Source organism: Acartia tonsa, chromosome 11 (genome assembly GCF_053477335.1).
Source record: "Acartia tonsa isolate MP-2025a chromosome 11, ASM5347733v1, whole genome shotgun sequence".
NCBI classification, from domain to species: domain Eukaryota; kingdom Metazoa; phylum Arthropoda; class Copepoda; order Calanoida; family Acartiidae; genus Acartia; species Acartia tonsa.
In genome coordinates, this window is record NC_137270.1 from 25,357,048 (window position 1) to 25,382,391 (window position 25,344).

The 25,344-nt window shown below is 39.4% G+C and overlaps 3 protein-coding genes across 4 annotated transcripts in view; 2 read left to right on the forward strand and 1 right to left on the reverse strand.

Annotated features, from left to right (window-relative positions):
- Nucleotides 1-2,300: 2,300 nt before the first annotated feature.
- On the forward strand, nucleotides 2,301-4,785 carry LOC145331701 (uncharacterized). The gene is made up of 5 exons (XM_080176509.1): nucleotides 2,301-2,716; nucleotides 2,931-3,059; nucleotides 3,257-3,450; nucleotides 3,724-3,900; nucleotides 4,274-4,785. The coding sequence occupies exons 1-5, from the start codon at nucleotides 2,323-2,325 to the stop codon at nucleotides 4,589-4,591; spliced, it is 1,212 nt and encodes a 403-aa protein (XP_080032635.1). The 5' UTR covers nucleotides 2,301-2,322; the 3' UTR covers nucleotides 4,592-4,785.
- Nucleotides 4,786-7,178: 2,393 nt separating this feature from the next.
- LOC145331702 (uncharacterized) lies at nucleotides 7,179-9,452 on the forward strand. Of its 2 annotated transcripts, none has more exons than XM_080176511.1 (4): nucleotides 7,179-7,741; nucleotides 8,019-8,185; nucleotides 8,568-8,738; nucleotides 9,105-9,452. In XM_080176511.1, the coding sequence occupies exons 1-4, from the start codon at nucleotides 7,199-7,201 to the stop codon at nucleotides 9,307-9,309; spliced, it is 1,086 nt and encodes a 361-aa protein (XP_080032637.1). In that variant the 5' UTR covers nucleotides 7,179-7,198; the 3' UTR covers nucleotides 9,310-9,452. The 2 variants fall into 2 exon arrangements, with proteins under 2 accessions (XP_080032637.1, XP_080032636.1); XM_080176510.1 differs by having other exon boundaries at nucleotides 7,186-7,741; nucleotides 9,102-9,452.
- Nucleotides 9,453-10,533: 1,081 nt separating this feature from the next.
- The window catches only part of LOC145331699 (uncharacterized), a 48,742-nt gene continuing 33,931 nt past the window's right edge, over nucleotides 10,534-25,344 (reverse strand). Inside the window, exons 17-27 of the mRNA XM_080176507.1 lie at nucleotides 25,161-25,248; nucleotides 24,785-24,867; nucleotides 23,811-23,845; nucleotides 23,000-23,070; nucleotides 15,521-15,586; nucleotides 15,293-15,366; nucleotides 14,566-14,635; nucleotides 13,509-13,581; nucleotides 12,562-12,692; nucleotides 11,928-12,038; nucleotides 10,534-10,674 (exon numbers count right to left, since the gene is read on the reverse strand). Coding sequence (XP_080032633.1) covers nucleotides 10,590-10,674; nucleotides 11,928-12,038; nucleotides 12,562-12,692; nucleotides 13,509-13,581; nucleotides 14,566-14,635; nucleotides 15,293-15,366; nucleotides 15,521-15,586; nucleotides 23,000-23,070; nucleotides 23,811-23,845; nucleotides 24,785-24,867; nucleotides 25,161-25,248 — 887 coding nt within the window. The 3' untranslated portion in view covers nucleotides 10,534-10,589. The remainder of the gene's footprint in view (nucleotides 10,675-11,927; nucleotides 12,039-12,561; nucleotides 12,693-13,508; nucleotides 13,582-14,565; nucleotides 14,636-15,292; nucleotides 15,367-15,520; nucleotides 15,587-22,999; nucleotides 23,071-23,810; nucleotides 23,846-24,784; nucleotides 24,868-25,160; nucleotides 25,249-25,344) is intronic.

A 25,344-nucleotide genomic window follows, 5' to 3' on the forward strand; every position in this document is an offset into this window, starting at 1 on the left:
CATTTGTTTAATGTCTAACACAGCTCTAACAAGATGCATTAATAAATATGCAGCGAAAATGGATTGGAGATAATTTGTTTTTCTTCTATGAAGGCCGTACCAACAACAGAGAAATAATTAAATAAATAGTTGTATACTTTGTCTAGTAAATCAATCAATCAAAAAACGCGGCATTCATCTTTCAAAAACCCATCTCAGAGATGGGTTTTTAATAAATGCCGCGTTTTTTCAACAATTTTTTAGACATTGATTGATTGAATGAAGACGATTGGATTTCAAAACAGAGTATACAACATATGAATTCAAAATTTTAAAATTATTATTTTAGCCATTTGTATAATGTCTAATACAACTTAAATCCATTTTTGCTGCATATTTATTTATGCATCTATTTAAATCTGTATTAGACATTATACAAATGGCCAAAATAATAATTTTAAAATTTTGAATTTCTAAGTTGTATACTCTGTTAAAAAACTTATTTCATCTTGAAGATCAATGCCCCGTACGATTTTAATAGAGTATACAACTTGAGAATTCAAAATTTTAAATTATTATTTAAGCCATTTGTATAATGTCTAACACAGCTCTAAAAAGATGTATTAATAAATATGCAGCGAAAATGGATTTAAGTTGTATTAGACATTATACAAATGGCTAAAATAATAATTTTAAAATTTTGAATTCTTAAGTTGTATACTCTGTGTTGAAATCCCATTGTCTTCGTTCAATCAATCAATGTCTAAAAAATTGTCGAAAAAACGCGGCATTTTTGAAAACCCCATTTCTGTAGGATTTGGCCATTTTTTGTTGAATTAAGAGGAATATTGATATTATTTTATTGATCGATTGCTGAAATACATCACGGAGCATTCTCGAAAATTGCGCGTCACACGTTTTTATAGCCTGCCGGCACACGAGTTGAAATCTCCTAAAACTTACTTTAAAACAAAACGTTTTTTATATTCTCATTCGTTTTCATTCCACCGATAGAGCTAGTACTCTCTCTTACATCGCTTTTTAATACGTTTTCAACAGTAAGTTTTAGTTTTTTAGTGTATTATATATGTTTTTCAACGTATTATTTCATTTACTATTTTCAGTTGGGGATTTTATTTGCATTTGGGGATTATTCAAGAGAATTTAAATAGTAAATGGAGATTGGTTCCTAAATACTTATCGAATTCTTCGAATTTTCCCAATATTTAAACTCTTTTAGCTTATTTTCGACGGATTCTTTAGTGATTTATGGAATATCGATCGATAAAAAATATTAATTGTAGCATAAGGAAACGAAATAAGACGTTTTTAATGGAATAACATGAAGTTACAAAATGGCCATTTTTTGTTGAATTAAGAGGAATATTGATATTATTTTATTGATCGATTGCTGAAATACATCACGGAGCATTCTCGAAAATTGCGCGTCACACGTTTTTATAGCCTGCCGGCACACGAGTTGAAATCTCCTAAAACTTACTTTAAAACAAAACGTTTTTTATATTCTCATTCGTTTTCATTCCACCGATAGAGCTAGTACTCTCTCTTACATCGCTTTTTAATACGTTTTCACCCACCCTCCCTAACCCTTTATTTTATTATTAGACATTTTTTACTTTTTTGCTTTTCTAATTCCTGTATTTTTATATTGATATTGTTTTTTCTAATTTGACATACTTAACTATTCATGTCTCTAACATTTTTTTCAGATCAACGTTTTTTAAATCCTCTGTGATCATGACACCATTCGAGTACTATAAACTCAGGAATGTTAAGTCATTCCATGCTCACAATATCGTTGCCTATAAGCAGATTTTAGGCTTAAACCTGCATTATTTTGTCGTTTATCAAAGTAAAACTGATAAACATTTAGTAGTCAGAGAGTTGATTAATCGTGCATCTCGTTTTAAAGATCAATTAGAAGAAATTAATCATACTTTAGATGACAGTTTTTTATCCGCAAAATCTGTTTATGATAATTTTGGCCAGTCTTTTAAAGATTTTGAAGCAGAATGTCGCAACACCTTGTCACTTCTTGATTGAATTAATTTACTAAATTTTTTCTTTTTCTTTCTTATCCAAAAAAATTCTTATTTTTCTTTCATTTAATGTTCAGACACTATTTTTCTTAAATAAATTTCAATTTTTTTTTTTTTTTCCTCTTTAGATTTTCTTTTCTTACAAAATACTGATTGTTAAAAATTACAGCATGTCTTATTTTGTTATTACTTTTGCATGAATTTTTTCGTGAATGTTTTTTAATTTGACATTTGTTTGTTAAATTTTTTCTTTTAAATTTAAATTTCCTCTTCAGACCTAAAAATGCCTGTTCCTACAGGACATTCGCACAACTCCTCAGATGAGGATAATTCCCCCCCCCCCGCATCCACAGTGGTTCCTACCACAAATTTGTCTAGATCCTATTCGGCTCCAGTCAATACCTCAGCTCCCTCGTCGGTTGTAGCTCCAGGTCCGTCATCGGTCGCACAAACGATTATTCCCCAGGATCCGAAAGATCCATTGGGGTTAAATAACCTTCCCCCAGCCGGCTCATATTTGCCAGGGATAGGTTTTGTGCCACAAATTAATCAGCCGCCGAAAATGACAGCGCGACTTCAAGAGTCTGCAGCTCCAGCGCGACCATCAGTGTCAGCAGCTCCCCACATTGAATCTGAGAAAGTTAAGATGCCTGTCAGACATGCTTCAGTGTCTTCAGGTAAAATTCATACTTAGTACTCATGATTTTGATTCAATGATTTAGAAATTGAAGTTCATATGAATTTTGTCTTCTTAGCAGTTTTTTACCCTTACAAAAATTTTTTTCTTTCTCAACTTTAAACTTTTTCCCCCCCTCTTTTTATTCTTTCCTTTTTTACAGCCATAAACCTTTTTCCACTTTATTTCTTTTAAATCTTTTTTATTTTTTTTAGATGATTTTTCCCCTAAACGCAAGAAGTCAAAAAAGAAGAAACGCTACTCTAGTAGTTCCTCTTCTTCCAGTTCTTTCTCTTCATCGTCGAGTTCTACGGAATCAGATGAACCTAAAAGGAAAAGAAAAGGTACTTTTTTAAAATATTTAGAAGAAAATCCTTTCTTTCTTCCATTTATGACCTATTTGAAAATTTTTACGATATTATTACAGAAATTTATTTTGGTTCAATTTATTTGAAATATAAATTTCTTGTTTCTATGAACACCGACTGAATATTTGACGTTATTCTTCGGATTATTATGTCTTCATACATTCTTTCTTTAGGAAAGAAGAAGAAAAAGAAGAAGAGCAAGAAGCACTCTTCCGATTCTGACAGTAGCAGCCAACTAGTAGGCGGCCGAAAAGCTAGACGTCGCCTCCGGCGAGCAGCTGAAATACTGTCAGACCCACCTGCTTGGATAGGCATGACGTCAGCAGACATACATGCCGAACGGGAACGCCTCTTCGAACATTTAAACGTAAGAAAAACATTTTTAACAAAAATTCTTTGATCAAACATATATTTTTTAATATATGTAGGGGTTATTTAGTCTATTTTAAACAAAAAAGGGCAGTTATTTGGGTCAAGGGCATTTTTCTTTTTCTACATTCCTTTAAAATTTTTTCTCTTTTCCACATTTTTTGCTATTTCAAATATTAATTTTTTTGTTTCATTTCTTTATCCATGTTTATCTTTTTTTCAATTTTGAAATTCTTTTCTTGGAAATCTCACAATAGTTTTTTCTATTAAGTCTTTGGATGAAAAGAATGACGTCTCTCTCACATTTTTAAAATGCGTCTTAAGAGACACCTGCCGTTCGAAGAATTATGTTGAGGATGCTGCGAAGCGTCTTGTGGCGTTGAAAGCCCCCAAGAACTTGTTATATGACCTACAGCAGTCGTTGCAAGCCTGCTATCAAGCAATAAAGGCAAGAACTTCATAAATTTTTTCTTTTTCGTTTTATAATAACTAAACCTATGCCATTTTTTAGTTTTCTTATTTTACGTGCAGATTCGATCAATAGAAACCGTTTCTTATCTATGAAATCTATTAGTTTTTCAAATTTGTTTTTTAAAGAAGACATGCAAACATTTGATTAACACCAGTTTTATTAGCTTCCACACCACAGAAAAGAATTTTATAATATTATTCTGTGACATTTGCATTATTTTTCAGTTCATTTAAGTTTTCATTATTTTGTCATAGAAAGGAAAGATAATTCCTACGACACATTTCTTTTCATTGAGCTAGATATTAACATATTTTATTCAAAATTATCAAGATTTTCATTTTTTATCTAGATAGCTGAAAGCTCCATCGGGTACATCGAACTGGCTTTTTCGAAAAACGTCGGCCACGCCAACCGGGTGGCTCTAGCAGGTAACAGACGCTACCTCACCACCCAGCAGCAACGTATCTCGGATTCCCTGCCTGACTTTCGAGGGGACTATAGCAGAGGAGCACGTGGCGGCTTCTCTAACGGCCGGTTTAACTCAAATGGAGGCTCAAACCCTAGGGGTAGAGGATCCCGAGGACGAGGTCGAGGATCTCTTCGCTGTCACGGATGTAACGGCGAAGGTCATAAAGTCGAAGACTGTCCTTCCGCCAACCCTAAATAATAATTCTACCCCGCTTTACGCTATTCAAGATTTAAACCTACCGATACCTACCTCAGATATTCCAAATTTTCATATCGCTTCTCTAAAAAATTTTTGTTTCACAGAAGATTATGAACATTATAAACGTTTATATGATATTCAATCAGATTTTTTATCTAGTTATTCGCCAGCTTATTCTATTCATTCACTTACAGCAATTAATTTCTATAAAAATGTTCTTAATGCACCATCTTTTGTTTTGCAAACCCTTACTTTTGGATATCAACCAGGTAGATTATTGAGAATAATTCTTTCCACATTTTATTTATTATATGATTTTGTTCCACAAAGTTTTTCTTTTTAAATTATTCTCCATAATCTATCTTTTTTAAGTTTTTACATCTCCAGTGTTACCGTACTTCGAGAAGAACAACAATAGCGCTGTCCGCAATCCAGAATTTGTTCGTCAAGAAATTCAATCTTTGCTAGACAAAGGTATTATTGCTCAAATCGACCATCAGCCTTATTGTTGTTCACCTCTTACGGTAGCTAGTAGAACATGTAGTTTAACTAACACAACTAAACTCAGGAAATTTTTCGACACATAAGTATTATCCCAAAATTCTTCCTTCAATTCTTTTTTGATTCCCCTCTTTTTTTTTTTTTTTTTTTTTTTTTTTTCTACCCCCTTTTATATAATATTCTTTTCGTTTTCAATTCTTTTCCCTACCTCTTAAATATTTTTGTTTGAATTCATTTTTCAAAAAATTTTTTCATATTCACCCCCCTTTTTAAATTTTTTCGAAATATTTCCTGCTTTTAGATTGTGCATCGACTTATCCCGCCACATTAATCTACTTCTCCAGCCGGAGAACGTCTCTTTAAATGACATTAAGACAGTGCTGCCTCGCATTTCTCAGGATGTATTTTTTACATCTTGGGATTTGCGGGGCATGTACCACCAAGTACATCTACATCCTGCCGTTACTGAACTTTTTGGTTTTTGTTATAAAAATGCTGATAATTCCTATTCTTTTTACAAATATTTGAGGCTTCCCTTCGGGGTTGCCTCAGCCGTATTTCTAGTTGATGCCTTGATACGCCCAGTTAAACATTTTTGTCACTGTCACAATATAGACGTGAGTGTCTATATTGATGACGGCCTGACTGTCGAATTAAATTATTTTAAATGTCTTCTTAGTACTCACTTTGTCCTATCAGTTTTACTATGTGCAGGTTGGCATTTTCAACTTTCTAAATGTCAACTAGAACCTGTTCGTCGTATACAATATTTAGGTTTTATTCTTGATAGTAGTAAAATGATAATTTCCTTGCCCATCGTTAAAATTCAGAAAGTTTTATTTCTTCTTGACAAAATTTTAGCTGCTTTTGATTCTAATGATCCTGTAGATGTTACTATGTTAGCCTCCTTTTTAGGCAAATTATGTCATGCATATTTTAGTCATGGAGATTTTATTCGTGTTGTGGCTAGAAACTCTAATCATGCCCTTGGTGTTTACACCTCACAGTATGGCTGGAAAGGAACTTTGTTTGTCAACGCAGATATGTTTCAAGAGCTGTCCCTCTGTAAAGAACATTTTGTTTCTTTAAACGGACAACCAATTCGTACTGAATCCAAAACAATAGAAGTTTTTTCCCCCCATCAAACATCTTTCTTAATTGACAACATTGATCCTAATGATTTAAACAAACATTGTAATATTTTTGTGTCAGACGCCTCTGACCACTCAGCCTTTTCATTCAAAGCTGGAGACTGTAAGATTATTTCCGATTATTTATTTACTCCACAAGAGGCTGAATTATCTTCAGGCCATAGAGAACTTTTAAGTATTGTTAAAGCTTTTGAACATTATAGCAATTATTTCGCCACCCTTAAAGGACAATTGGTTATTTGGATAACGGATAGCATGTGCCTTTACTCTTTTTTGCGTATTGGAAGCCGTAATTTAGTTATTCAAAAATTATTAATTCAATTAAAAATTCTAGAGTTCCAATACGCAATCCGTATTATACCTAAATGGATGCCCCGAGACAGTTCACTCATTACTTTAGCAGATTTAGGTTCTAAGCTTTTTAAATCCTCTAATGAATTTGGGATTAGTTCTAACGATTTTCAATTTCTTCAAAGTTATTTTTCTATCAAATTTTCAATTGACTGTTTCGCAACATCTAAGAATTGTAAAGTAGAGAAATTCATTTCCCCTTTCCCCCAACTAAATTGTTTTGATATTGATTTTTTCACAGTTTCCCTGACCAGTTCAGAATGCTACTACATCCACCCCCCAATTTCTCTCCTTTCTCGTGTTTTTAATAAATTAAAATTATATGAGGATATAACAGCAGTGGTAGTTTTGCCCTTATGGCCGACATACCCTTTCTGGAATTGTATTGTTAAAGGATCTTATTTTAATTCTTTTGTAAAAAATTTTCTACTCTGGGATCCTTACTACATTGCTTCTACACCAAATAATTTTTTCAACGGTCATAAGACGTTTAAAACTCTCGCTTTATTGATTCATACCGGTAAAGACTATGCAATTCCTTTACCACAATTTTAATCAATATGTTTTTTAATGAATTATACAAAATTTTTTCAGCATCCTTACAATGAGAACGTCTTTCAAACATTCAACTGTAAATTATCATAAGTTTAATGCTCAGTTACAAACTTTTAAAGACAACAGACCTCTAGAAAAGAGAGGCCCTTTGTATTTTCCGTCAGTTTTAGAGAAATACAACCTTTCAGAAAAAAGGAAACGCCATATAAAATTGACAGCGTCTTCAAGAACTAAGTCCACGCAACTACTCCACAACCGTACTTTACGTCGTTTTGAAATTTTTTGCGAAAACAGAAATAAAACTCTGTTAAATTTTTCAAAAAAGGATTTAGCCGCCTACATAGAATACTTAGAGGATTCCGCAGCTAAAAAATCCGCCGTAGTCGGTTTGGCAGGCGCGATAGATTTTCTCGCCAGTGCATTAGATATGAAATCCCCTTGGACCCCCCAAATTGAAAGAATGTATCAGGGCATCACGAGAAGAGCCTCTGCAGAACAGCCTTTGACCAAGAAAGCGCCTAAACTGCCCATAAAATACCTGACTTTGGCCATCGATAAGCACGTGACACCTTTTCTAAAAAATCCAGATCAGGTAAATTGTTTCATATGAATCATAAATCCTTTTTTCGAATAAATTTTGATTAATACTTATTACTTAGCTATGTTTAAGTTTTCGGACCAAACTACATTTAATATTACGGAGTTTTTTTACATTTTTTCTAACATTCATATTGATCTCTGATAGAAATCTTATTTTTTAAAAATTCGAATTTAGTTTTTTTGGGCCAACTACTTTAAGATATGAAGTTTTCTACGCTTTGTATTTTCCATTAATATTGTTTTTCTAATAGAAACTTTGTTTTCTTAAGATTCCAATTGTGACCCTCCGAGCAATCGTGGCTCAGCACCTTCAGTACAGCTTGTGCGCGCGCATATCTGACCTGTTAAGATTGAGAGCTTGTGATCTAGCGGTTACCACACTAGGAGACACGCCAGCAATGAGCATAACCTTCAGATCTTCTAAGACTGACCCTAGGTACTTATTTTTAACAAGAAAATCTTCCTTAAATTCTTTATTTTTCTCCAAAAATTTTTCCAGATTTTTTCAAATATCATACGACATTCTTTTCTATCTATTTTTTACTTCTTATTAAATTAGAAATTACAGTATAATTGCAAAATAATTTCTAATTATCTTAATACAAATTCTTTCAAAGCTTTTTAATGTCTTAGTTTAAAATGTTTATAATTACAAACGATTTCTTAACCATTACCTATTTTCTTCTACCATAAAATTGTTCAAGAAAATTCCAGAAAAATCTTTTTCAAAATTCCAAATTTATTATACATTCTTCAACTCTGCATTTCATTTAGAATATCATTGTTTTTACACAAAAACATAAACATTATTTTTTTAGATTTGAGGGCTCCACCAGTTACGTGATCTTCAATGGATCAGAGTATTGTCTTTATTCACTGCTGGTCCTGTATTACAACAGGCTCCGGTTGTATTCATCAGATACTTCCTGTTTGGATACGAGCTATTTGCTGCCCCGTACAGGGAATGGTACCACTTCGAAATCTTCTAGGCGAGTTTTTAAGCATAATACATTCATACATTTCTTTTTCCTTTTTTAAGTTTTCACAAATTTTATTGGTAATTATATTTTTTAGAATCCTAGTCGCAGATGGACGTTACGCCATTTCAGCTTCCACCTTAATGAAGGATGTAAACTTAATTTATAGTAACTTAGGACTTAAGCATAAAATTACATCTAAATCTGCTAAAAGCTTAGGAGTGTCATCTGCCTTTAGATTAGGTATGAGCGATGATCATATCCGAGTCTTAGGCAGATGGCGCTCCATAGCTACAGCTCAACATTATCGAGCTATTGATGATACAACGCTCATTGAGATTTTTTCCAAGATTATGCTAAAATCCTCGAGCACAGCAGTCCCCAGGTCTTTAGCAGCCCTTACAGACCAAGCCTCCAATTCCATCGCTTCACGGACGACTCCCTCTTGGTCCTCAGCCCATTCAGCGCCTCTGAACCGCGCTCTTATCTTCCAGATTTTGTTAGCTTCGGGCTATCTAGACCCCCAAGGATGCCCTCTCAACAACGAAGGTTATCCCCTCCCTCAAGACGTTCCGGAGGTTAGAGCCAACGGCGAAGATCTTCTAGCCATCGAGTCTTCTCAAACCTTCATAGTAACTCTGCCGAACTAAGTTATTATACATTTTGTATTATTTTTATTTATGCTTTTCATTTTAAAAAAAATGCTTAAATAAAACAGAATTTTTTAAATTGCATATTAGTTCTTTTCTCAGTATTTTTTCAGATTACTTAAAATGTTTCTTTTTTAAGAAAAAAGAATTTTTTAATAACTACCTACCTAAAATTTTTTTCGATTTCGAACTGGTTTTATTTATCCGGTTATTCTCGCGAATTTCTTCGTTTCATTTCGATTGGTTCCTAAATACTTATCGAATTCTTCGAATTTTCCCAATATTTAAACTCTTTTAGCTTATTTTCGACGGATTCTTTAGTGATTTATGGAATATCGATCGATAAAAAATATTAATTGTAGCATAAGGAAACGAAATAAGACGTTTTTAATGGAATAACATGAAGTTACAAAATAAACAGAGTATACAAATATTTATTGAATTATTTCGCTTTTATTAGTATGGCTTTTATAGAAGAAAAATAAATAATCTTAAATCCATTTTTGCTGTATGTTAATTAATGCATCATTTTAGAGCTTTATAAGACAATATTCAAATGGCTAAAATAATAATTTTAAAATTTTGAATTCCCAAGTTTTATACTCTGTTTTAATCCCTACGAGGCATTTTCATAATAATGATCGATTGGACGAAGACAACAGGTCTAAGAATGTCGAAAAACAAAACATTCTTGGTTGAAAAACCCACCTCTGGCCTAGCTATTCTAACAATCATTTTGTTTATACATGTAACTGAATATGGGTGAGTAAGAAGGGGAGGAAAAGGAGAAGGGGGTTGTGATGAAAATTTCCTTAAGAATTGTTTGTCAGAATATCATTCCCTTTTCCACTAATCATTTATCATTATTTTTGAATCCTATTTAGAAAATTGCTACTTATGACTAATTTTGCCTAGATTTCTAAATTATACAGAGCTGCGACAGAAAATAACATGTCAAGATTGAAATCGATATGACAAATCTAACATATTAACAGGTTAATGACCGATAATTAATAGACAATCCCTTTACAAAGACAAGCTTTGCTTTTATTACATCTTTTATTGAGCAACATTGCAGAGATGCAAACTAAAACTTTTTATATAAATTAAACCAATATTACACATTATCAAAGGAACATAAAAAGAAAATTACAAAATGAAGTTTTATAAAACTTTATTATATAAAATTATAAAATATTAAAATTGTGTAAAATTAATCTGAGCCGTCATGTCTGATGATTATAGGTGTCGAAGCTGCATTAGTACGACCATTAACAACGTCTGCCAAACTCGTTTGCCTAAAAAAATAGATATGAAAACGAGGGATTTGCCTCAAATTAAAGCGACTCTCGAGATCCAATGAGTAATTGTGACAGTTTGTGAGCTGTGCACAGCCCCTTCCCCAGTTTATTTCAATATAATCCTATCCTATAATATAAAATAGTAGGTTTTTATTTAGTTTGTAGCTGAAGATATCGGAAATTGCGGCTCCATATTGGTTGTACTTTTCAGATTTGTAAATGTATTGGGGTGGTTTAAGGCTATTTTCAAATTACAAAGTAGAACGATGTCAGTCTGTCTTTTTGTACCGAAGGATCTCGCTATCCTCTAAACGATCAAGTTCTCTTTAACAGGGTGGCTTCTTATAGGTCCCGGGAAGGTTTATAACTATTTGGGGGAGGGTACAACCACACTCCCAAGCGAAATCACAAAAAACAAAGAAAAAAAAATTTACGTAGAGACTTGAACATAATTACATATGTATATGAAATAAAACAAGGATGACAACATCCATAAAAGAAGCACTGAAACGGTAGGACAAACGGACATTAACGCTTGTATAGTGTCTGAACTGAATAATCAGAATATAGAAGTATAAGAGTCGAAGCAAAATTATAAGTAAATTTGTTGAAAAACTGCTTGATACAGGATAATGTTTATGGACATACTTAAATTTTTAGGACTTGATTATAGAGTTGCTTCGCTTATAATAATGTTCTTTGTTGTTCCAGGAATCAATGTACCAAAAATCAGATCAAACGGATAATTAGATCACATAAAAAATTTGTTGTTAAAAAAGTAGAAAAATCAACATGTTTAAAATGGACGTACGGACATTCTGGTAATGATTATAGAGTTGCTACGCTTTCTAAATCGTACCTAATTACTACAGGAATCATCATGCAAAGTTTGAAATCGATAGGACAATTCTAACATGCCTAAATTAACGGATAAAAGCTATCTATCTCGGACGGACGGACGTACGTACGGACGTACGGACCGACCCTAATTATAGAAAAGCTTCGCTTTAAAAAAAAAACATTTAAAGTGCCACTAGAGGCTTCTAGGGGCGTAGCCTCTAGTCCTGTAATTAAATAGCAAGGTTTATTTGTCCTAAGCTAAAATTCTTGGAATTTGCTGGTCCGAGTAAGTTTTATCTTTCAGGGGTGATTTGTATTTGTCATGGTTTTAGGCTTTTTCCTTCACATTCCGAAATACTCCTCTAGTTTCTAGGAGCTAAGCATTTAATTTTCATTAATGTGTTACTGACCTATCAAAGGGGAACATCATGGGTCTGGCATCAGGCAACCCTCTCTGGCCATCCCTGAATCCACACCAGCCCCAGGCTGTCTCTGTTCTTGCCCAATCAGCTACACGTTGCCTAGGGTATACAAAATTGGAGGCAAGCTTTTTAAGAAATTAACATTGTCATCTCCTGTTGGAAAAAAGAGGTCACAAGTTAAAAAGGTTTTTATTTCAGTGAACCTGAAAATAATTTTGCACAATGAAATACAGGGTAATGATCAGGTTTCCTACAGACAACTAGCCTGAAATTTATTGGTTAATGGGCCAATGCATTTCTTTGCTTAATACCATTCGTCAATATAGTCTCTTCAAGGTCCTATTTTATGATACTTGGTTGCACCACTGCTTAGGGACATAATTTAAGAATAGTTATTTTTTATCACATCATATTATAAACAGCTTTCCGCGGATATAAAAGATGAATAAAATACGATGCTATACATGATTTTTCTGTATGGCTAAGAACCGGTTCTAATCCACAGGGTATTAATCGGTTTTGAAGCGATACTAAAAAATAAACTTCCATCTCAACTCTCACATTTTAGACTTCTTGTAGAGAAAGATTGTCCGAATGTGTGATGAGTTATGTAACAGCAGACCTGTCTTGTGGAAGCAGCTGGGTGACCATGAAGAAAAGCTGGAATTCCATTCCCCTATTGCTGCCTCTGGGGACCGCCATGTCAACTGGATAACCACAATTGGCCCAGTTAAAGTCTCTCTCACTCATTCCCTAAGATTTATATATTTTTAGCAGGGAAAACAATCTGAGGAAGGGAGGAATAGGTTGTGCTAAAAATTTGTAAATATGTGAGTTTTAAGGCTTAAAAATAGTAGTAGAACGATAATATTCACTAAATGTGTATTTCTTATTGAAATGATCTAGTCAATTTTTTTAAGTTAACATATATTTTTATTGTTCTACTACTGTTTTTATCTTAAAACTCACAACCTGTGCAGATTTTTAGCACAACATACTCCTCCCTTTGTCAAAACTTTCCCACCTTTTTCACGTGTTAAGATTCTGTAAAGAGTCAAAATATTGCCAGACTTATTTTTATCTTATGAATTTATATTTCAGATGATCAGGGATGTGTCCTATACTACAAAAAGCTGTAATACATCCTGTACTTCTTAACTCCTTACAAGCGGCTACACCCCAGGACGCCTCTAGTGGCACTTTAAATGTGTTTTTTTTTGGTTTAAGTCTTTACGATACCTATCTATGTTGCGTTCAAGAATCTACTATACATATCTATGTTGCGTTAAAAAATCGTTTTTTTGCGATTTCTCTTTGGAGGGTGATTGTACCCTCCCCCAAAATAGTTATAAACCTTCCCGGGACCTACCCTGTTAAGGAGAACCCGATCGGTTCAACGGTTACTGAGATCCTTTGGTACAGACACATAGACAAACACACATTCTATTACTTTATTAAAAGGATTTACATCATACTTTTATCTTTTCTTTTGTTTACTTCAATAACATGTTAGTAATTTGCATATTTTTTTCTTAATTTAGATAAAAGATAAAATAATACAAATCTTACTCTTATAAGTCTGTTTTGTAGATTGTTCAATGATGGAGGTCCACTGGAGAATAGGGGACTCTGAGATGTTGTTCTGAATTAAAGAAAATTATGTTTCATAAATTCAAGGGACAATAATAATGTTACAAGGGATCTAAAGGGATAAGACCATGGATGCCACCATATAAAAAGATTTTTTTATACCTTGATTAAACTTCATGTTTAAATTTAATTTATAATTTGGAAACCTGTGTTTCAAGTCCATTTTTCTCAAAAATTGAACTTTTAAAACCTTCAAAAGAAAAAATATACCCAAAAAAATTCGAGTTTTTCTTGATATTAGAATTTTCAGAGCTGGAGCTGTTATTTTTGGAGGCGGCTCCACGGAGCTGCAGCCACAACAAAATCAAACGGCTCCAAAGCCCGCATCCCTGGATAATACAATGGTCGATAAATTGATGTTCATCCCTAATGATGATTACACTTATTGGTTAAAATGTTTGGACCATAAAAAAAATGCCTTCTAAATTGATTTTTTAAAAGCAATTTTCAATCAATAGCTCAAAAAAGAAATATTTTGTTACTATGAATATGTCATTATTTGAGTATGGCCTTAGATAAAACAACACCCATCAACCAATATCCGAATGGCACTGTTCTAGAATTCATAATTGTGATGCAACTATTTTTTGAACATTTGTCTGACATTGCAGCTCATTAATAGGTAAAGTCTTTAGTTTTGACAGCCTAGGGTTGGGCTGGATACCTTTTTAGCCGGATACCGAATACCAGATATCCTGCTGATTCCTAATGTCGGTTATACGGTATCTAGTCGGATATTCAAAATGACCCGATATCCGGCAAATTACCGGATATCCGGCATTATAAATCAGCCGGATATCCGGTATCCGGATAGTTTCAATATCCAGTATTCGGATAGTTTCAATATCCGTGTATCCGGAGTTTTAATATCCGGTATCCGGTCGAATATTGATAATGGTCGAATATCAGGCCCAACCCTTACTCAATACCTCCCCAGCAACAAATAGTGGACTGAGCTGAAGTCATATGAAATCACCTTTGTATATTCATAGTTCCAGGATTCAGTCGGATCAGGAATCTGTCCATCTCAATAGCATAGTTATAAACTAAAGAAAAATAATTATATTAACATGACTATCCACAAAAGTGTTAAAAATAGCTATAAATGAAGTCAATAAGTAGCATTAAAATGCCCCCGATTTGCAATTCTCCATTGGAATGTCAATCCATTAAACTAAAAATGTGAATTTCTCGCCTGCAATTTAAGATACAGCTGATATTTCTTTTTTAGATTACTGGCAACACTAAGCAAGCATCCAGTATCTAATTTACTTGGTCCGTCTGTCTATTGTTTATTCTTCAAAATATATAGATTTTTTTTTTAAAGGTTTTGTAAAGTGTGCTAGCGTTTAGACAAATGCACTTATCAAGTCCAACTGAGGTGGATGCATTGCTATTTGCTACCCCACCAAAATCATATGTTAATAACCCTTCTATAATTTTATTTGATTTTTGTGGATTTTTTGTGAATTTGGAGAATTTTTCACTAAACAATTTTAGTGAGGCGCCACTATTTTTTTTCTTCCTCTGTTATTAATTTTGACCAAATATATTAGAAATGTTAAAATTAGGAACAATTTGACTTAATGAGCGCATTTGACAAAACGCTAAAACACAACTTCACTGAAAATAAACAAAAAATTGCCCTCTTACTAAATGGCGAACACTTTCATGAAGATAGCTGGAAAACCCTGAAAAATTACCATCATTTGCAACTTGTGTTGGCACGAGAAAAACTCTTCCAATACCAAACTGCTCATTGGTTGTAACTTCCAGTCTAAACAATTAAATAGATTTTTAAAAATAATATGAATGATAAAATGATAAATATGATGAATGATAAAATGCACGGGGTGTAGCCGCTAATAATTTAACAACGACAACAACAGTAATTAAAAAAGTTAAACATTATAGTAGACAAAATTACTTACTGAAAATTATAGACAAATGGATCATGACCAATTCTTTCAATTCTGATTTGAGATCCACCACCATTACTAAAATAAGAAATTTTTAAATTTTTTTTGTTAATTTCAAATGAGTATTTTTATAGAAATGTTATAACAAAATAGCAACATTATTCACATTTTCTTTAGTTGTGCGCAAGAGGTAGAAAAACAAGGATGACAACATCCATAAAAATGAATCTTTAAAATTTAGATGGCCAGTCAAATTAAAACAAAAAGGATAGTTGCATAAAGTGCATTTCAGAAAAATGATTTCAAGCAGAAGTTGAAATTATGCCCTCAAACATATATAATTTTGAATAACAATAATTAGCAAACAATTAGACATTACTAAATTAATCGTCATGCTGATTTTTTTGTGAAAATAAGCCAGCTATATAATTTGAATATATCACAAAAATACGATTTTCAAGTCTTCACATTCTTAAAACTGCGTAGTAGAAAATTAAAATTCTTTTAAATATATGCCCTATAGATGTAGTGTGGTAATACGACACCCATACGGACAGGCCGATTACAGAGTTGCTTCGCTGTGACTTATGATAACAAACCCCCCGCACTAATCCTATTATATCACTATCCATCTCATGACCGCTGTTAACCCCGCACCCGGCGGTCAAACTAGCCTGCCTAAATGTGGGGAGGGGACTTGAACATGCAACTATCACGAGTCCATCATGCGCTTATATAATCGGGAGGCACTGCCTCCCCTTTTACCACCGCTGCCCCCACAGCCTGTCTACCGTCGGGCGCTAAGCCCTAGCGCCCCACACCCCCTTCAAACCTAACCATTGTTATATTTTTGTTGTATATATATAGTAAACATAACTTGTAAATATTATTCAGTTTAAATATATAATTCTGTATGATTGAATCCTGCTTGTTTGTTTGGTAGAATACTTAAAGGCTAGGGCCCGTTGAATCCGAACTCGTTACCCCGTGGGCCGAGTACGCTCGGCTTACCAGAACTTGGTGTCAGCGTGTTTCAATCGAGCCTTACAGAAACTAGCCTATTCTACCTCTGATTGGACCCTTTGGCAAGTAAGGGGACAATCAGCCGCCAACTGACCCGTGAGACGGCCTTTTTAGGTCGAATTTCCATCATTTTGAACGCAATATGTGGGCCTCTGGCCTACGGCAAGCAGATTTAGCCTGCTAAAAGCGCCAGTTAAGACGCTTTTTCCGTGTCGTGTAGGAGTAGCGCTAGGTGCGCAGCCACGGCAATCGGATAATTTAGCTCAGACGGCTACAAAACTGAGTCTAAATTGGCAAGTGTAGCTGGGACAAGCCCCAGGACACCCAGGCCAAACCTACGAGACAGACAGCTGTGTGCTGGTCTCCCTAAGAAGGCAATGTGTGGCTGCGAAGCTTCAGCACACAAGTAAGCCCTACCACTGCGACGGATAGCAGATTTTGAGCCACAGGCACGGCAGGACGGGACATTCCCTGCCGCTGCCTCCCAGGATTCGAACCCGAGGCGCTGCAGGACGGGCCATTCCCTGCCGCCATTTTTCGGGATTCGAACCAGCGGCGCTGTAGGACGGGTCATTCCCTACCACCGTCACCCCTCTGAACCTTGCAGGACGGACATTCCCTGCTGCCAGTGCTTCCAGAATCACACCTAGAGCTCCTAGTGATAACAACACATCATTGTGTATAAAATGTCAACCAAGTGATAAAAATAAATATAAAATTGTTGACCAAGTGATAATTAATAAGCTCTAGTGATTCGAAGCTACAGTCTAAGCCACCATGGTAAGCGATACCACCATAGCTGCGGTGCGGCCACCACCAAAGTTTCTGCCAACCCCAGCCGAACGAGAGGCCCCCTTGTCTCAAGGGCAGGACCTCCACTTCCCCTGCCATATCAGGGTGAGGTTCCCTACTCCTGACCCTGCCCAGCATATACAGGTTGATGCCATGATTGACTCTGGCAACCGTGTACCAGGGTCTGCTGTAATTTCTGAGCACCTCATGCACGCGATGGGCGTGCAACGCATGTTGATTCCGGACAACACCCAGATCCTGACTGCTAATGAGGAAGGCCAGCCCCTCCAGGTAATTGGAAAATTAAAAGAGTTATATATGGCAGTTTCACACACTCTTATACTCCATCTATACCACGTGACTGTGGTCCGAAATCTCTCACACCCTCTGAACCTAGGAGGGTATTTTCTCAAGGAGTTCGGAACTAGGCTCTGTTTCGACATGCAACCACCTTGCTTGTGGGCGCGTGGGGAGTTTATCCCACTCCGTGGCGTCCCCATTGACCGGGAGACAGCCGAGAGAGAGCTAAGCTATGAGGGGCCTCTGCCAGGCCCCCTGCCTGAGCAGCCGCGTGTGGTTGAGAAAGGCACACACTGGGTGGACGCTGAGCTCAACGCACACAAGGGAGCTAACCTGCTAGCCATGGGGTTGCCCCCAGTGCCCAAGGTGCCAAGGGAGAGCCTGCCAACAACGTTTCCTGAGATTACCAGCCCTCCAGAACCAATCTTCTCCTCCGACATTTTTATCAACGGCCAGCCGTGTCCACCTGGCCCCCTCTACCTGGGACCTCCAGCCAGTCCACCAGCCAAGCCCGAGTCCAGACCCGTCAAGTCGCGGTCTGATGTACCCGGAGCCACACTCAACTCTCAGGCCCCAGCCTCTCCCGGCGCCGTGCCCGTCAAGTCGCGGCCGGACGCCCACGGAGCCAAAGCTGGACCCAGCACTTTGGCCTCTCCCAGCGCCGAGCCCGTCAAATCGTGGCCGGACACCCCGGAGCCACGCCTGGCTCCGACACGTCAGCCTCTCCAGAAGCCGAGCCCGTCAAGTCGCGGCCGGTGGGTCCCGGAGCCAAGGCTGACCCTTCACCAGCCACGTATAGGCTAAGCGCTGTCACTCCAACTGACGGTCAACCACCCCAGCTCCGCACAGCCAAGCGGGTGGTCCTGCCTGGCCGCGGGGTTATGGCGGTCCCTGTTGAGCTAGTAGGCCATCGCACCAAGGATGCCATTCAACTAGCTGCCCCAGAACAGAGGTTTGGGGAGGACCTTGTTATTCCAGAGGGCCTGTATGCCCACAGGCCTGGCTCTGCCACTGTGTTTAGAGTACTGGTGGTCAATGAGGGGGAGGTGCCCCTCTTGCTGGATGCTGGCCTCCCAGTGGCAGGGGAGCTGGTCAAACCTGACATTTTGGAGGTCTCTGATACGCCTCCCCCGCGTCTCCACTCGTTCCAAGAACCTGCTGAGCCTATAGACATGCAAGAGTTGTGGGAGGCCCTGGAGATGGAAGACAATGAGTTCCTACGCAAGGACCCCTTGCTCAAGAAGGAGGTCTGGACTACGTTGTCAGAGTACAGGGACGTCTTCTCCAATTCTACCCCCGGCTGCACAGATGTGGTTGAATTGCAGCTGCGCCTCAAACCAGGGACCCAGCCGATCCGCCAGAGATTTAGGGATCTGAACCCGCGGCAAGAGGCTGAACTGGAGAAACAACTGGACACCTGGCTGCAGGAAGGAGTTATAGAGCCGTCGGACTCCGCCTGGAGCAGCCCCCTGGTGCCCATCAAGAAGAAGGACAGGAGCACCCGCTGGGCCGTCGACTACAGGGCCCTCAACAAGTGTCTGGAGCTGGACAGCTACCCCCTGCCTAGGATCCAGCAATTGGTGGAACGAGCTGGCGGGCACCGTGTCTACAGTGCTTTAGACGCGGTGGCCGCATACTACACCATCCGTGTGTCTGAGGATAGCCGGCCCTGCACCGCCTTCACCACCCCCAGGGGCTTGTATCAATGGAAAAGGATGCCCTTTGGCCTGGCTACGGCACCGTCTGTCTATTCCAGGTTTATTGCAGGGGTCCTAAACCCACTAGGCACAGCCAACCTCCAGTCATACCTTGACGACGTCCTGACCTTCCACCAGGATACCTGGGCCCACCTGGCCAGGCTCCGAGAGGTCTTGGAAGCCCACCGCAGGGGAGGGATCCGCCTCAAGCCAGCCAAGACCAAGTTGTTCCGGTCCAAGGTGGATTATCTGGGTCACACCCTCAGCCGTGAGGGGATAGCCATGCAAGAGGACTATATTGACCGCATCTTGGACTGGCCAGCCCCTAGCACCCCCAAGGATTTGCTGGCGTTGCTGGGCTCCTTTGGATACTACCGCCTGTTCATCCCAGAGTATGCAGACCTCACCTACGAGATGAATCGGCAGAAGACGGCCAAGGCCCTAACCTGGACGCCTGAGATGGAAGCCCAACTGCTGCAACTCAAGGACAAGTTCCGCCAGGCCCCCATCCGAGCGCCGCCCAGGTTTGATTTACCAGCAGTGTTCCAGCTCACCACAGATTTCAGCAGCCGCGCCATCTCTGCCATACTGAGTCAATGCCAGGAGGGCAAGGAGAGGCTGATTGCCGCCGTGGGGCGCAAGACAACCGACCCTGAGACGCGCTACCCGTCCTGGAAGGGAGAGATGGCCGCCATTATCTATGGGATCCGAAAATTCCACGGCATCTTGTCCTACCGCAGCTTCCAGATCAACACTGATTCCTCTGCCCTGCTACAGATGAAATCACTGAACACATCCACAGGGATGGTGGCCCGCTGGCAGGAGGAGCTAGCGGCCTTAGACTTTACCGTCTGCCACAGGCCTGGCACCCAGAATACCAACGCCGACGCCCTCAGCCGCCGGGAAGATGCCAACATGCCAACGGCTAGCGCCGAAGAATTAGCAGAGCAGGCTGAGTATATCCACAACCTGGGCCAGCTAGGGGAGGCCGCAGCTAGCCGGCCTCCTGCCGCCCGACTGGATTCAGCTAGAGTATTGGAAGCCCAGACACAGGACCCCCTCCTGCTCCGTGTCCGCCAATGGGTGGCTGATGGCAAGGCCCCAACCAAGGCTGAGCTGCGTGGCAAGGAACGAGACGAGCAGCAGTACGCCAGCCGCTTCTCAGCCCTGGGGCTTGACGAGCATGGCTGCCTCACCACCACTGACCAGACTCTGACAGGAGAGAGGACAAGATACCTGCTGCCTTCGGCCCTCCAGCAGGACGCGTTCTTTCTAGCCCATGGGACCCCCATGGCTGGGCACTTTGGGATGGACGCAACTATCGCCCGCGTTGCCATGCACTTCTGGTGGCCCAACCTGGCCCGTGACGTCCGCCTGATGGTACAAACCTGCCCTGAGTGTGTCCAGAAAGTTACCAAGGAGAGGCTGAAGCAGGGGATCCACGTGCCCTCCCGCCAGGGGTATCCACAGCAAGTCCTATTCATCGACCTGGTGGGGCCACTGCCAGAGACCCCAGCTGGGAACCGCTACATCCTCACCTGCCAAGATGGATTTAGCCGGTTTGTCAGCCTCTACGCCATCCCCAACAAGCGCACCCTCACGGTGGCTGAAGCCCTGTTGCACCGCCACCTGGCCACGTTCGGATGCCCCCTGAAGATCCATTCCGACAATGGAATGGAATTTACCGGCCAGGTATTCCAGGAACTGGCCTCCCGGCTCGAGATTGGCCTGATACATCCACCACCCTACAACCCGCAGTCCAACCGAGTGGAGAGGTTTCATAGGACGCTCAACACAGGCATGCGTCTGTTCCTAGACAGAGACGATAACAACTGGGAGCCACACCTGCCTGCCATCGCCTTTGCCTACAACACCAAGGCCTGCAGATCCACTGGTGTGACCCCGTTCCTGGCCTTCTTTGGGAGAGAGGCCAAACTTCCGGTGGACATGGTGCTACGGCTGCCAGAGACCGAATATGCTTCAGTTCCAGCCAACGTCCAAGCTCTGTTGCAGCGCTACTATGCAGTTTATGATGCCATCCAGCAGAAGGAGGAGGGAGCCATCAGGAGGAGCGCGGCAGCTTACGAAGGCACGGCCAAGTATGAGGTTGGAGACTTGGTCTGGTACCTGGCCCCTCGCCTGGTGCCAGGAAAGGCAGCCAAGATTACCAAGAGATGGACTGGCCCCTGGAAAGTAGTGAGGAAAGCTACAGAAGTCCATTATGTCATTAAACCTGCCTCTCCAGTAGCCAGGATCTCAGAAGTTACCGCGCATGTCGGCCGACTGCGCAAATACACTGGAGATGTGACTGCCCACCAGATCCCAGAAGACATCCAAGTTGACGTGGACGGCGACGAGGATGCCACCGAGCTGCCAGTTGGAGCGGCGGCGCCCGCAGCTAGCAACCCAGGAGAGTTCCCAGTGCACCAGCCAGCCGCAGCCGCCCCACAGCCTAGCGGCCAAGATCGTGACCCAGTGGAGGAAAACCTGCAGGAGCAGCCCAACGAACCACCGCCGCCGCCGCCCGCTCCAGAGCCACTCAGAGATGCCATCTGGAACCCTGACGCAGACATGGAGAACCTGCCAGCCAGCAGCGAGCCTGTAGGAGAAGAGCCAGCCACTGCGATGGAAGAGGCCGCCCCAGAAGAAGAAGAAGAAGCCATGTGCCCCCTGCTGATGACAGCCATCCCCATCCGGGTAGGAGCTAGGAGGCCAAGCAACCTGAATCAAGCAGGCGCCCCCATGGAGCTCTATGCGCCCTTTGCCATCACCATTCCACCCTTAGGAACCACCAGAGTCTGCCTAGGCCTCCGTGTCCAGCTACCAGCCGCGGCAGAACTGATCCTGCAGACGAGGCAAAATTTCCAGCGGCGAGGCCTGGCCGTGGCCAACCCACGCCTAGAAGCCAACCAGGAGCTGACAATGCTGATCACCAACCACAGTCAGACCGAGCAACGAGTGTCCCGGGGAGCCTGTGTAGCCCGAGCTGTCCTCCATCGAGCTGTGCCCCAAGAACTGCCTGTCCGGCGCATGAGCCGGCTGTCGTATCCCCAGGTTCAAGGCCTGGTGGCTCAGGAGCCACGCAACCCTTGAAGGGGAGGTTGTGGTAATACGACACCCATACGGACAGGCCGATTACAGAGTTGCTTCGCTGTGACTTATGATAACAAACCCCCCGCACTAATCCTATTATATCACTATCCATCTCATGACCGCTGTTAACCCCGCACCCGGCGGTCAAACTAGCCTGCCTAAATGTGGGGAGGGGACTTGAACATGCAACTATCACGAGTCCATCATGCGCTTATATAATCGGGAGGCACTGCCTCCCCTTTTACCACCGCTGCCCCCACAGCCTGTCTACCGTCGGGCGCTAAGCCCTAGCGCCCCACACCCCCTTCAAACCTAACCATTGTTATATTTTTGTTGTATATATATAGTAAACATAACTTGTAAATATTATTCAGTTTAAATATATAATTCTGTATGATTGAATCCTGCTTGTTTGTTTGGTAGAATACTTAAAGGCTAGGGCCCGTTGAATCCGAACTCGTTACCCCGTGGGCCGAGTACGCTCGGCTTACCAGAGTAGTTTAAACAGGAAAAAATATACAGTTCACTAAATTCAAGTTAAAATGCATTTCGTGCAACTATTCCTTTTAATACTAAATTAGTTCACCTCAACAAATATTCCTGGTTGACATCAATGGTGTCAACTCGTAGGAAAGTTCTCAATCTGTTTTGGCGACCCTGAAAACCAAAAATGAAGGTTATAGAAAACTGCAGGATTATGTGAACCTACATAAGAGGCCTCTAGGGGCACTTATAAAGGGGGTAGTTGAATTCAATAACATTTTTTTTTATATTTTAGACTAAAATTTTTTTTTAACTTAATTTTTTTAAAATAGGTATAAATAAAAAAAATAAATTTTAATTTAATTTTTTTAAATATAAATTTTTTTGAGGGGGGGATAGAGAAAATTTTTTTGTAACGGTATTAATCTCCCCCAATTAGAAACCTTCCCAGGACCTATGCGAAGCTACCCTGTAAGGGAGAACCATATCGGTTTAGTGGTTAGAGAGATCCTAGCGTACAAACAGACAGACGGACAAACATCCTGTTAGTTTATTATAAGCATATTTCTTTCAATTTCTTTTAAAAATAAGATGGCCGTACGGGCTAGGTACAAAGTCACAAGCTTGAAGCTAATAACTTTTTAAACTATTGAATAGATTTATTACTGTAGATGGGCTGTCAGTCAAAATAGTTTGACCAACAAAAAGGAATTTCTAGCGAAGAGTTTTGTACAAATATGACTTGTTTTATATAGATGAAATGAAAATTACTAACTGCCCTCTCGTAATAAAATGTGTACTTGTTCTAACTAATAATATGGCCGGATTGTTTCTTCACTGTGTTCCTATTAGTCCAATTAACTAATTGTGGATCTAAATTTACTATTTATTAACTATTATAATAAAATATGAACCTGAGAAACTGTATTCATTCCAGTCACAGTGACGCCTGAAAAAGTCAGGGATCAAAAGGGATAAGACGTTAGCCGTTAAATTGATGTACATCCCCATGATCCGACACACAAAATAACTCCCTCTGTAGATTACAATAGTGGTTGAAACGTTTGGACACTCATTTTAATGAACCAACCTATCAAAATTCAATAAAGCCCCCAAAGTTTTTATCCCAACGAATAAGAAAGTATCATAACTTTAAGGACTAGTGCAGTGTAATAACAGAGCAATGTCCCCTCCCTCCGTGAGATTAAGTAGTAATAAAATCATAACTAATCTATAAGACAAATTAGAATGATGCCTGTCCGTCCTTCTGTCTGTCCCTTAAAATCTCGGTAACCACTGAACCGATCGGATTCTACTCTTTAGGGAATATACGTAAGGGTGTGTGTTTTAAGGCTTAAAAATAGTAGTAGAACGATAATATTCACTAAATATGTGTATTTCTTATTGAAAAGAACTATAGACAAAAAATTTTAACCTAAATTTTTATCGTTCTACTACTGTTTTTTTTTACTTATAACACAACCTTTACGGATTTTACCAGAAACATACCCCTCTCCTTTTACGATTTTTTTCGAATTCGCTATTTATTTGCGAAAATTTGCGATCCATTCGTATTTTTTCCGCTGGGTAGGTAATAAAAGATGTAATTATTTCTCTTGGGGCAAAGCCACTAGAGACTAGGGGCGAAGCCGCTAGTATTAGATGTTTTACAAGAAAGTTTTTTATTGTAAATCCACAAACATGAATAGTTTTAATTAAAACTGAAGAAGTTTAGAACTGAAAAGACTTCTGTCCTTTCGTGTAAAGACACACAAACCTAGAGTTCTAAATAGAATACAGACTTTTTGGAGACCATTGTTTTTGGTGTCCTAACAGACATACAAATGACGAGAAAGCAAAAAGGATGCACAAAAAAACAGAATCATACCTGGAAAGCTGAGATCAGAATCAGGATAGGGCCCCATACTCCGCTTATATCTGGCAAAAACCAGATCAATATTCTGATGCCACCTAACAAATAAAAAATTATACAAAAACGGAAACTACTCAACCCCCTTTTTTTAATTTAATTCAAAATAAAATGGGATGTTATCAGTCAGCTTATACCAACAAAGAAATTAATTCGAAAAAATTCACAAAACCTATACGTGTTTTTCAGATGTCGTTGGGGGGCAACACATTGACGACCTTTCCATTTGCCCCCTTAATATTATTTTAGATATATTTCGCTCGTTGGTTATACTTTATTTCTGGTTATTAGTGCTAAATACCATATTTTGCATAAAAGCACTCTCATTTTTTACCTGAAAAAAGCTGGATCTCTGATTGCGTTTTCAGTACCACCCATAACTCCAGCTCTAGGTGTGGACATATCAGCGATTACAACATGGCCTGAATTTAAATTTGAAATATGAAAACTTTCTAGGTATTAATATTTTAAATACATTCTAGTAGTTTTTACCAAAATATATTTTTAACATATCATAT

What these genes read in the sequence shown, in the direction of transcription:
- LOC145331701 (XM_080176509.1), top strand. Translation starts at nt 2,323, where the DNA reads ATGCCTGTTCCTACAGGACATTCGCACAACTCCTCAGATGAGGATAAT. An exon ending in ACATGCTTCAGTGTCTTCAG is followed by an intron (nt 2,717 to 2,930) that starts GTAAAATTCATA and finishes TATTTTTTTTAG; the next exon opens with ATGATTTTTCCCCTAAACGC. An exon ending in ACCTAAAAGGAAAAGAAAAG is followed by an intron (nt 3,060 to 3,256) that starts GTACTTTTTTAA and finishes TTCTTTCTTTAG; the next exon opens with GAAAGAAGAAGAAAAAGAAG.
- LOC145331702 (XM_080176510.1), top strand. Translation starts at nt 7,199, where the DNA reads ATGAGAACGTCTTTCAAACATTCAACTGTAAATTATCATAAGTTTAAT. An exon ending in TCTTCTAAGACTGACCCTAG is followed by an intron (nt 8,186 to 8,567) that starts GTACTTATTTTT and finishes TTATTTTTTTAG; the next exon opens with ATTTGAGGGCTCCACCAGTT. An exon ending in ACCACTTCGAAATCTTCTAG is followed by an intron (nt 8,739 to 9,101) that starts GCGAGTTTTTAA and finishes CCTCGAGCACAG; the next exon opens with CAGTCCCCAGGTCTTTAGCA.